General features: G+C 33.0%; 1 protein-coding gene across 1 annotated transcript; it reads left to right on the top strand.

Moving 5' to 3' along the window:
- The first annotated feature begins 1501 nt into the window (after window positions 1-1501).
- Window positions 1502-7776, top strand: LOC134273723 (potassium voltage-gated channel subfamily C member 3-like). Its single transcript, XM_062755926.1, has 2 exons — window positions 1502-1973; window positions 6592-7776. Exons 1-2 carry the CDS (start codon window positions 1512-1514, stop codon window positions 7513-7515), a joined length of 1386 nt encoding a protein of 461 aa, XP_062611910.1. The 5' UTR covers window positions 1502-1511; the 3' UTR covers window positions 7516-7776.
- The last annotated feature ends 5440 nt before the right edge of the window (window positions 7777-13216 follow it).

Below are 13216 nucleotides of genomic sequence, written 5' to 3'. Positions count from 1 at the left end.
TTAAAGTCATCATGTTTATCATAATGCTTGGTTCTTAGATTACCATTAACGTCTTTTCAAGTAAAATAGCAAAATATGACATAGATGTGTCAGACTCTGTGGCAACGTTTATTTTTAGCTCACTGGAATATATATCGTATCGCCATAGGAATTGAAAGCATTGTTAATTCAAAATGTCGTCTGAATATCTAAAGATTTTGGACAAAGTCTGCTTCACATTAATACAAAATTAGGACACTTAATAACTGGGCGCAGTCGTTACCCATGGGAATTTCAATATTTTGTTGGAAGACATGGTCTTCAAAAAAGAACGATTTCCTAAACGGGACATATCATTGACAAATAAGTTGATGATAAAAAAAAAAATAATACTCCCCTAATTAAATAGTCAAATTTTTTCACAATAATCATATTTGAAAATTATGTCGTTAATTTTTTAACTGACGTCTTTCGTATAAGTTGTTAGGTCATTATTTCCATACAATTTTTGCTTCAGGATTTCTATTTATCCGATCATGACAAGGTACATACAGCAGTTGTTACCCGTCAACGGGGATGCTTAATCCACCTATTTAACATAAATAGAAAGATTTTATAACATATTACATGTAGATTTAAACGTTCATCTCCGATCATATTAAGTATATGCTTTTATTATACCCCCGCTTAAAAAGCGGAAGGGTATATAGTAATCGGTATGTCCGTCCATCCGTATGTTACGCTTTGGGGTACCCATCTCTTATCCGCAACTCCTCTCATACCACCTTTTTCACAGAATCTTTATTACATATTGCAATTGTGCACCTCCTATTTTACTTTTTGATCCGACACATATTTTGGGTTTCCCATAGCAAAACATGGATACTACCATTATATTCATATGGGAGGCGGGGTATCATTTAGTGAGCTGATTGCTCACAGTACCTGTAGCTAGTTAAAATTGATAATCATTGCGTGTTATTGTTACTTGCATTGTACTTTGGCTACGATGTCCATTTGCAGGTAAACCTTATCCATTGTTTTATAGCAAACAAACTTTGACCACGGTGTCCTATTTCAGCTAAACCTTTTCTATTGTGTTTTACTGCAGCAGTTCGTCTTCCGTTGAATTTTTTAGCGGTATTGTTAGTTGATAGTATATAATTTCTTCAATACTGGGCTACTTACTAGCTCTTACAACAAAAAGACATCAGTACCTCATTTTATTCCATTTCTTTCTTGATGTTCTATTTGGTATCTGTGTACACGAAAATACCAGAATAACGCAATACAAAGCTGTTCTTTTATCGAGATTTTAACGGAAGTTTGTACAGTTATATTTGCTATACAAGTGATGGCTGGATATTAAAATCATAACCTTTATATTGGAAAAAGAAGGCCTGCTTATCTTTCGTGTCAATAAAAAGCTCAAAATATTTAAAAGGGAATCAATGATAATTAATCATTCATCTCTCGACTAAGTTGTTGCATTACCATTGTTAGATATCATCTGCACCCAGTGATTGAGCAGGATGGACATTGTGAAGATCAATGTAGGGGGTTTGGTGTATGAAACTAGAACTCAAACTCTCTCTCGATACCCAGATACTTTACTAGGAAGACTTTCAAGAAAATCCGAGTTTTATGATAACCAAAGAAAATGTTATTTTTTCGACAGAAACCCCGACCTTTTCCTCTCGATTTTGGATCTTTATCGTACCGGGGCGCTCCACTTCCCCTCATCCTACTGTGGTACTATGATAAAACAAGAACTGGATTTTTGGGAACTTTCTCCCAAAATGTTATCAGATTGTTGTCTACAGAAATATATCCAATCCGAGGCCGATATCCAGACGACACAGATGTTGAAGAAGACGTTTGAGGAATATGTACTGGACTATACTGAAGAAGAATGTCGTACAAGTCAAGTCAAGAGGATCCTCCGGAAGATATGGCTGACATTGGAGGAACCCTCATCATCCAGATTAGCTAAGGTGCTCTCTCTCACCCTCTCTCTTTCTTTGATATTTAAACATCTATATACGGGGTATTTATATTCTAAGCCAACTTAAATGTATTAAAATTCTTTCTGATTTCAGTCGGATTAGATTATTACTAGTATTTCCCTTAACTTTTGTTGGTGTTTTGGGCGCACATTGAAACAAAAGTTTTAAATGTCAATATATATCTTTTTCTTTTTAAAATTCGACGCAAAAATTCAAATACCCCCCCCCCCCCCTCAATAAAAAATTGCTTTCAGAATAATGTTCAAAACTTTTGAATTTTTTCCTCTGTTTCCTCTCTTTTTTTCGACTCGTTCTAAAGATTTAAAATACTGTAATGTATATACAGGGTTATTTTCGCTCCGTGTTATTTTCGCCCTTTCACGCTTGCAAACAATTTTGTGGCGTTTAAAATTAGTCCTAGTGCATAAGAAATTATACTGTAATGTTAGAATTCGCCTCGTTTTAAATTCGTCCATATGACGATAGGGCGAAAAGAGCGAAAATAAAACGGGGCGAAAATTTCCCTGCAAACAGTACTTATCTCCTAATTTGAGATACGTTCCAATATTGCTGTACAATAATACAATTTTCTCTGAATAGAAGAGGTAAAAGGTATAGGGAAAAAAATTCCTGAGTCAAAGTAATTCATAAAATAAGATTGTGTCTACGGTATTAAAGGAAAGTTATTTTCTGAACTGAATTTGGTTATAATTGCAAAATTTTTTATCGCACGACATTGATTTTCTGTTGTGCTTTTGACCCTCTTTGTTTAAAGTAACAAATCTTCAGTTAAACAAAATCGACATCCGAGGTTGGAAATGTATTTATCGATATCGACAAAGCTTTAGAAATCCTAGTAATAAGTAATGTGTTAAGTGGATGATAAGTATACTTTGGAATTTGGTTGTGGAATTTATTAAGCATGTAGATTGAAATTTAATACGAATAGTTTCAGATGAAGAAAAAAAACGGACTGCATTTATCAAGTGAAACTATACATCAGTACGTATGTTCTCGCTGAGTGATCAATGAAATATTTTATGATTTGTTTCTGGCAAAATTTGGAAAGTTGATTAAGACGAACATTTTTTTTTAATTTAGCAATGCAATACATGAAATATCCGTTGCTCATAATATCGAAAGCTACAATGTTGTGCAAAATCTAGAGGAGTAGAGGTATAATTTTTTTTTTAAATATTCAAACATACTGACTTAATCTAAAAAAAAAACTAGAGAAGAAAAACAAAACATTGAAAAGTTGAAGTCATCGCAATTGTCATAAGGTTTTGTTGTTAGTTACCATAAATTTCGATCCTTTCTAGTTTTGTTAGCAGGAACCAGTACATACTGATCTATTAAACAATCTATCTGATTTTTTTTTTCACTTCTAAATTATTGAACACACAAGGATACTAATGTTTTTCATTTCGCCCCTCAATCGTCTTAGCAAGAAACTAAGGATAATTGGTAAAGAAAGTCATATTTACTTACAATTGCATCTTTACGTTTATATTTTTCTAAGGTAGGAAGAAATAAATGCTTTTCTGTCAACATTTCATTTCTATGTCAGGGCAATTAAAATTTTTAAGGAAAATGATTTAGAGAAAGAACAATACTATAGCAGATTAAAATTCCTTGTTAGGAACTCACGCAATTATTATTTTAATTAGACGAAGATTAAAATATGTAAAAGAATTTTTGAATCGTTTTGATGTTGAATGTTTAAATTTTTGTTACATTCTAAATCGATTCCCTGAAGTACTAGTATCCCGTATGAATACATGTATTCATGTTGTTTTATACCCCGGTTTGCACAAATGGGCAAATATCGTGAATTCTACCCAGTAGAAATGACATTTCTGAAGATTAATTTTATTTTCTTGCTGGAAAAGCAGTCAATCAATAACGGAATACATGTAATTAGTTTTCTTTTATGCATGGTGACTCAATTTTTTTTATTTTAAACCAAACAGAGTTATGCTTGAGGATTGTTTTTGTCCCCCGCTTGAAAAGTGGGGGATATTAATTTGGGTTTGTCCGTCCGTCCGTCCGTCCGTCCGTCTGTCCGTCCGTCCGTCCGTCTTTCTGTCTGTCTGTAACGCTTTCGTTTCCACACTTTTGATATCTCGAGAACCCTTTGAGCTTTTGCAATGAAATTTAGCATAGCAACTCCCTATGGACTGATAAGACCCCTATTGATTTTGAGGTCAAAAGGTCAAAGGTCAAGGTCATAAATAAGCAAATTCTGTCTGTTAAAACACTTTTTTCCAAAAAATATCTCAAACCATTTAGCTATTGCAATGAAATTTTATATAACAACTCCCTGTGGCCTATATTTCAAAATTTATTTTTTGAGGTCAAAAGGTCAAAGTTCAAGGTCGTAAATTTATACATTCTGTCTGTATGTATCCGGGCGATATTTCAAGAAGATTTTGAGCTTATGCAATGTAATTTTATACCAAAACTCCCTAGGACGTCTCTCGCCCCACTCAAAGTGCCCCGCCCCGTTTGTTTTATTAGTATTTATAGTATTACATGGCGCTATTTTTAGCGCAGGGGCATGAGGAGAGTTATTGCGTATAAAACAGGTTCTTGGCGGACTTTATGTTCTTATTACATCTATTAGAACTGTTTAATAAAGGCTAAATAAATCAAACACCATGGATTGTGTAAAATTTTGACAATACCGAACATGAAAACATGAATATATACATGTATGTGACTTCACTTCTGCATATACTTCCCCCCGATTAAAGCGACTCCGTGGTCTAGTGGTTATGTCTCTCGCTTCAAATGTGAGAGGGCCCGGGATCGAATCTCGGTTGCATCGTTCCTTTCTTTTTTTTTTTTTTTTTTAAATACTTTTTTTTTACTAAATGATAGTATTCAGCATGTGAAATGAAAAATTTATGAGGTTATAAAATCATCATTACATTGTGATAAACATTCCATATAAAAAAATCTTCTATACACATAATAAAGAATAAGCAATCAAATCTTTATACATGTATGCATATTGACATACATGTATTTTATTTGCTTCAGTATACATGTATACATTTAATAATTCTACAAATTCAGTGGGGGAGCTTGTTTTATTTTAAACGGGGGACACGAATTCTCTGAATTAGCTTGTTTTTTCAGTTATTCTATCCATGGTGCCAGCTAATCAGATGCCAGTTTGATACGATTTTAAAAAAAGAAAGAATGTCGTCTTTGTTTTTATAATAAATAAAACTGCATTATAGCAAACCATGACTTTACTCCACATATGGAAATCCACCTTTTGTTCACAGTTCCTTTTCAAATGATGGATTTCTTAATAATAATATTTCAGTGTCGAGTAATTTTGAAATGCAGACAACTGATAAATGTGACCTTTTCTTCTTTTTTTTTTCTTTATGGAATTGAGTAAAAAAAAATATTAAAAATTCTAGTAAGTGATCTAACACACTCCAATCTTTCATCCTGATAAAAATAAATCTAATAAAGCTGTGACTCCATTTTTTAAAAAAGATTCCACATTTGATTAGCTGCAGATCTGTAGCTCTCCGAAAAAATATATTGATAGACCGGAGAGCTACAGTGCCAGCCATTGAAAAAACTGTATATTTATTGCGCACAAAAAAGTGCGCTGTTTCTCGATTTATTTCTCCATGTTTTTAAAACTGTAATCTCAAATTATTACTCACCGTGTGTTCCTAACATTTCATTGTTTCCACAACCAAACAATCTACATAATTGTTGTTAATAGTCCTCCTGGCCCTGATATTACAATCATCGGACATTTCGCTTATTTATACTGCCATTTTGGTTTCAAAGATAATTTGGTCCAACATGCTTCGTTCAGATGTCAACTACGAGAGTACTCGATAGAGGAGTAAGGATTTTTTTAATTCTAGATTTTTTTTTTTTTTTTTTTTTGCAATTTAGGTAAGAATTGGAGAACCGAGCGCATTTTTTTGTGCGCAATAAATATACAGTTTTCTTTAATGGGTGGCACTGTAGCTCTCCGGTCTATCAATATATTTTTTTCGGAGAGCTACAAATCTGCAGCTAACATTTGATATAAAAATATCAACTACCGTGTATTAGAAACTTTATACTATGTCACTACATTTAATGTTTAATGAGTCACGTAAATCAAATGTGGAATCTTTAAAATAAAAAAAAAAATTGAATCACAGTGTTTCCCAAATCAATAAAATAAAGACTTAAATATCAACACTTTTCACAAATAAATTATATTCTGTTTTTCTTACATTTAGGTCATTGTTTCAACAGTTAAATCTGCATATTATTTACGAGACTGATGATATCCTTAAATTGTTTGCCAATAACTTGCCTTGTTTTAGAAATTGTTCATACCTAGGACAAGCACTTGCGTATCGAATCTACTTAGGTACATTATGTCCGTATGCAAGTGACAATGGTATAGGCCTATTGTTACCTAAATAAGGCGACAATCTAGAAAAATTAGTCATCACATTTATCATAAAGTTTTGTAGTTATAACAGTAGCAATTTTGAAACTGAGCTACGATCAGAAAATTTCAGATTGTTTTTTACTGCATTACTGAATAACAATTACTCCTTTATGTTTCTAGGTTTTCAACTACATTTTCCTTGCAATTATAATCGTCTCCCTGGTAACTTTTGTGTTGGGTGCGCATCCGTCTTTCAGAGAAGAAAAGCTACCATACGCTGATCTGTTGATGATAATTGCGTACAAGGACATTCGCTTTTTCAAAGAGCTCAACTTGCAGAACCCCAAAGAAGTCATGCTTGGAACATCTCTCCCTAACGAAGCACTAAGGCATTGTGAAATGTTCACGTCCATTTTCTTCACCTTTGAATTAATCTTTCACTTCATATCTTGTCCAAGGAAACTGAAATATTTTCGATCAGCTTTAAACATCATTGACCTTCTCATAGTGGTTGCCATGTGGGTGACCTTTGCCCTCGAACAAGATCTGGAATTTCTAGTGACGCATTATGAACTGGTTCAATTTTATTTAGTGATAAAATCCCTGCTCATTTTGCGGCTATTTCGGGTGTTCAGACTGATGAAAGTATACTCTGGTTTGAGAATAATGATGATGTCGATTCGAGCTAGTTTTAGAGATCTGCTTCTCCTAACAATGACGTTTCTTATCACGTCACTGTTCTTTGCAAGTTTTATCTACTACGCTGAATTCTACGTGGCAGATTCTTTCTCGGATATTTTGATAGGAATATGGTGGTCAGTAATTACAATGACAACTGTGGGGTATGGAGACATGTTTCCAAAGTCTACGTTTGGGCACATTGTCGGAGGCATATGTGCGTTTTCTGGTATGCTGATTTTGGCCATGCCTGTAGCTATCCTTGCAACAAACTTCAGCGATCTCTACCATAAAAACATTTTGAGACAAATGAAAAAACTTTACATTGATCGAAAAATTAAAGACGTTGACAAATTACACTCCTCCAGAGTGTCTCCAACAGACATTGGTGAAAAGCGTCCAGTTAAAGTGAAGTGTAAATGGTGATATCAGAAAAGCGGCCAGTTAAGGTGAAGTGTAACTGGTGATGTCAGAAAAGCGGCCAGTTAAGGTGAAGTGTAACTCGTAACTGGTGATGTCAGAAAAGCAGTCTGGTTGGCAATTACTGTTTCACTCGTTTCTTAATATTTTATAAATAACTAGAGCTGGCAGTTTTGGAATAGGTCATCCATGTAGCTCTAACTGCACGATTTCGCTAATACTATTTGTGGACTTAACATCATTGAAATGGTGACTAGCAGATCCGTGTACCAGCAATCTACCTTGATATCAGCAAGAAATCATCAACATTGGGGCAGTTTCAGACTTTGTCACTGTAAAGAATTTAACTGTTCGTAACCGTGTGCAATATAGAATACATGAATCCAGGAAGTGATTGAGAGAATAGACTCCAACTTATAGAATAACAACCTACATGTAGTTATATAATTCAAGGCGATTTCAATGGCGGGTATGAATAATTCATATTTTATTTCTTTAATGAAGTACATCGCTGAGACCTTTTAACCCGTTATGCTTGTTCATGAATAGTCTACATTTGTCCAGCAAAAATTTTGTATAGATTTTGCATTAAGTTCAGATTGTAGTCAGATATAATATATAAATAACATTTATCCATGCATCCGTTGTTAGTAATTTACTCAGGTTATCACTCTCAGTTCTCAAGACAATTCTTGAATCATAGTTGACCTTGAAAACGAATTTCACCTTCATTAAACGATTTTTATATTCACTGCTCATCAGAAACGAACCATGGCATTAGATATTTCTTTGCGATAGCTGACATTAGCTTTCACAATAAGGTTCAAACACTTCATTAAATTTAAACAATTCCAATATCTTAATGCAGACTTAGCAAGTTAAAGAGAATTCGTTATTGTTATCAGATATGACCGAGATCGTCTTTTGAATATCGTTCTCACATCATGCCTGATTAAGTAATGACGACGGTTGATCCGAAAGTTTGTAGATTTCTTTCTTTTTCACATTCCATTTACTTTTTAAAGTCAGTCTTACTTGTTTCCTTAAAATAGAACTAATATTACATAATATTGCATGCATATATTATATCACCTTTAGAACCAATTTGTTCATCATTTCAAAATTGTTGTTCATATTTTGAATTTACTGTTTAATAAAAATATAAACTAAACATAGGTAATCAGAGATTACAGAGTTCACCTCAACGAATTTTGTCTTTAAGTAAGGCAAAGTCACACAATTACCCAACAAAAAGTGTACACCCAAACATGCAAAATTTATGCAATTTTGATCTGATACTTTGGTATAGACCTATATAAAAGCTATTTTTTCATCACGAAAATGTGATTAAAGTCCAGCATCTGAAGAAAGTTTAAGAGTTTTCATCCCTCGATGCATCATTTGGGCACGTTTCCGTTGGTTTACATAAGCCTTACAGTTTCTTGGAAATATACCTGCATCCATAACTTTTACCTGGTCCATTATCTGGAAAATGTATGTCGAATTCAGCATCCGGAGCATCCTCAGATGTATCATCCATGCGAGGTTGCACAACATAGGGATAATAGTTACTTAGAAATGAAACCTGCATAAAAATTTAACCTCTTCACTCATCCAGATAAAAATGTAGGTCAGATTCAGCTAAATGTATCATCCATGCAAGTTTGGTCATTAAAGAGCTCATAGGTACTTGGAAATGAATCCTGCACCAAAAACTTTAACATGTTCACCATGTTCACTCATCCAGAAAATGTAGGTCAGATTCAGCATCCAAAGGTAGTTTGGTAGAATGCATCCTAAGATGCATCATCCATGCAAGTTTAGTCATTATAGGGCTCTTAGTAACTTGGAAATGAAACCTGCACCAAAAACATTAACCTGTTCACTCATCCGGAAAATGTAGGCCAGATTCAACATCCGAAGCAAGTCTGGTAGTATGCATACTAAGATGTACCAATCCATGCAAGTCTGGTCATTGTAGGGCTCATAGTATCTTGGAAATGAAACCTGCACCAAAAACTTTAACCTGTTCACTCAACTGGAAAATGTAGGTCAGATTCAGCATCTGAGGCAAGTCTGGTAGTGTTTATTGCATACCAAGATGTACCATCCACGCTAGTTTGGTCATTATAGGGCTCATAGTATCTTGGAAATGAAACCTGCACTAAAAACTTTAACCTGTTCACTCAACCCGAAAATGTAGGTCGCATCTGAGGCAAGTCTGGTAGTATGCATACCAAGATGTACCATCCACACAAGTTCATACATGTTGGAAAAGAAGACACTAAGTATATTAACAATAATTAGTCAAGAACATTTTCAAAATTTGACACATTAAATAGACATTTCCAATTGGACCATCTTTTTTTATAAAAAGTATTTTCTGACAGCTTTTCTTCTAAAGTATAGTAATTATATAAAACTCTCAAAATATCTTTGAAAACAATACAAGAGTTGTTTCTGGATTGCTGAAATAAATATTTCTTCACTAACAGAATAATCAAGTTTATAGCTACATGATCTTTTTCAAAACTACCAAAACTAACAGTCTTTACATCAAATTCAATTCTTTTACCAGACTTTTGAAAAATCCAATCTGACAGTGCCAGCCAAACCACAGAAACTTGGGGACAGTAAAAAAATAAATGTTTAATTGTTTCTGGTTCTTGTTCACATATTGAACAAAGTGGAGAATCTTTAATTTTAGACAAGTGTAAGTATTTATTTGTACCTAAAATTCAATGAATAATTCTATAATTGAACCATATCAGTGCTGAATCTTTAGTTAAGTATTTTAAGTTTGTTTAAATATGTTTCCACTTAAAATCAGATTCCAACTTTAAATCAATAGCCCATTTGTTTTCACAAATAGGTCTGTGCTGTATTTTAGACATTAAATGATCATAAATATTTCTGGATCCTTTTTTATTCTGACAAAGTATTTTTAAAAATTCAGGTTGGTATGGTTTACCAGAAGTAGTTTTTGACAATTGTTTGACATTTGGCCATGAGTATAAAACTGCTTGCTTTAGTCCCTCATAAGTAGTGAATGGCAACTTAACTAAATAATCATTTGTGATACTTTCATAACTAATAAAATTGCCTTCTGTATCAAATAAATCATGCACTACATGGAACCCTTTTTCATACAATGTCTTATAAAATACACATTTATTTTGAATCTTTATCTTATTATTATACCACAATGGTTCTAACAATATATCTACATCATGAAAATTAAAACTTTCTAAAAATTCAGCAAAACAAAGCAAAATTTCTTTCCAAAAAATATTTTGTATGATTTTTGCCCTTTGTTTACAATATTCAGATCCAACCTGACAAAGTTTATTAATATTACAACCAGTAATTTCAGAAAAAATGTTTATCCAGTTTGAATTATTTGTAAATATTCTTCTAATCCATGTCAATTTTAGGGATTTAATAAATGTTTCTATATTAGTCATTCTACATCCACCTCTCTCAAAGTCTAACTGTAATGTTTTTCGAGATATATTTTATCAATTTTATTTCCCCAAATGAATTTATAAAGAGTTTTTTTTCTAGTTGCTGTATCCACTGCACCCTTGGTTTCGGAAGACAAATAAATAAGTGTGTAAACTTTGATAAAAGCAAACTTTTTACTACTGTTATTTTTCCTAAAGGTGAAATATTTCTTTTAGACCAATGATTTATTTCTTTCTGAATAAGTTTAAATTTATTATCAAAATTAAGCTCTTCCATCTTTTCAAGATTTGTAGTGTATGTTATGCCTAGAACAGTAAATGGTTCAGTTGTCCATTTTAATCCTGTATCACTACATAAAGTATTTTCTGTTTTAATTTTAGATCCAATCCAGGCTGCTTTTGTTTTTGAAATATTAGGCTTTAATCCAGAGAATTTTGAGAATTGAAAAAGAAGATCAAGTGCACTTTTAAAACTCTCTGATCCATCCAAAAAAAGAACTGTGTCATCTGCATGTTGTAGTAGACAAACTTTTTCCTTCCCTATTTTAATGCCTTTGATATTTTTATTTTGTCGTATCATATGTCCTAAAATTTCTACACAAAGGTTAAATAAATACGGAGATATCGGGTCACCCTGACGACACCCCTACCGATTTCAAAAAATTTAGAGAAAATGCCATTTTGAATAACACATAATTTAGCTTTATTATATAGTACTGAAACCCATTTAATAAGGTCAGGGCCAAAATTAAACCACAAGTCTCTGTCGAGACTGAAGCTCTACTGGTTTGTACTTATAGCAAAGGAAGAGAAAAGTTCTTAAGAAGTTGGGAATTGAAACTTTACCACAGCAATAAAAAGAATAATGATCCTTGATTAAGTCTCTTTATGTTCTTAGTATAGTCTACTTGCATGCCACATTATATTATAATCAGACTTAAACTGCAGGAGGAGTAGCATTTTGAGATTTTTTAACAGAAATTTCTATTTTTAGTTACCATGGCAACACCGTTCATCGAAATCAAAAACCAATATATAGAATTACGTATCTTAGTGTAGTCTACTTATGTGCCAAGTTATACTGAAATCAGACCAAAACTGTAGGAGGAGTAGCATTTTGAAAGAATTTCACAGAAATTTCTATTTTTAGTAACAAGGCAACACTGTTCATCGAAATCAAAAACTGATAAACAGAATTATGTATCTTAGTGTAGTCTACTTGTATGCCAAGTTATATTGAAATCAGACCAAAACTGTAGGAGGAGTAGCATTTTGAAAGAATTTCATAGAAATTTCTATTTTTATAACAACGGCAACACCGTTAATCGAAATCAAAAACCGATACACAGAATTATGTATCTTAGTGTACTCTACTTGTGTGCCAAGTTATATTGAAATCAGACCAAAACTGTAGGAGGAGTAGCATTTTGAAAGAATTCCACAGAAATTTCTATTTTTAGCAACAACGGCAACACCGTTCATCGAAATCAAAAATCGAAACAAAGAATTATGTATCTTAGTGTAGTCTACTTGTGTGCCAAGTTATATTGAAATCAGACCCAAACTGTAGGAGGAGTAGCATTTTGAAAGATTGTTTACAGACAGACAGACAGACAGTCGGACAGACAGACGGATGGACGACGGACGCATTACTATCGCATAAGCTCTTCTGGCCTCTGACCAGAAGAGCTAAAAACTGCAACGTATTGTACATAAATTTCCATGATATGGAGTCAAATGCTTTTTCAAAATCTATTAGTAATATCATACCAGGAATATGGTTATCATATGTGGCATTAATTACATCATAGATCATTCGTGTATTTTCCCCAATAAATCTATCTCTAAGAAAGCCCTTTTGATTGTCATGAATTAAATAGTTGAGAACGTTTTTAATCCTATTTGCTATACATGATGAAGCAATTTTATATGTAGTATTAAGAAGTGATATTGGTTGCCAATTTGAAAGGAATTCTCTTGGTTTATCACCTTTTGGTAATATAGAAATAATTCCCTGTTTCTGAGTTATGGATAATTCTCCCTCATTAAATCCAAAATTTATTGATCTGATAAGAAAGCTTCCAAGATCCTTCCAAAAAAATTTAAAAAATTCTACTGTAAAGTCATTACCTGGACTTTTATCATTACTCATTTTTTTTTAACGCAGATAGGACTTCTTTATATGTTATACATCCTTCTAAATTATTGGACATGTTGTCATCCAGAACCTTGATATCATCTTT

Source organism: Saccostrea cucullata, unplaced genomic scaffold (genome assembly GCF_032062105.1).
Source record: "Saccostrea cucullata isolate Sc308-1 unplaced genomic scaffold, CSIRO_AGI_Scuc_v1 ctg387, whole genome shotgun sequence".
Classification (NCBI taxonomy): domain Eukaryota; kingdom Metazoa; phylum Mollusca; class Bivalvia; order Ostreida; family Ostreidae; genus Saccostrea; species Saccostrea cuccullata.
This window is presented reverse-complemented; position numbering and strand designations above follow the sequence as displayed.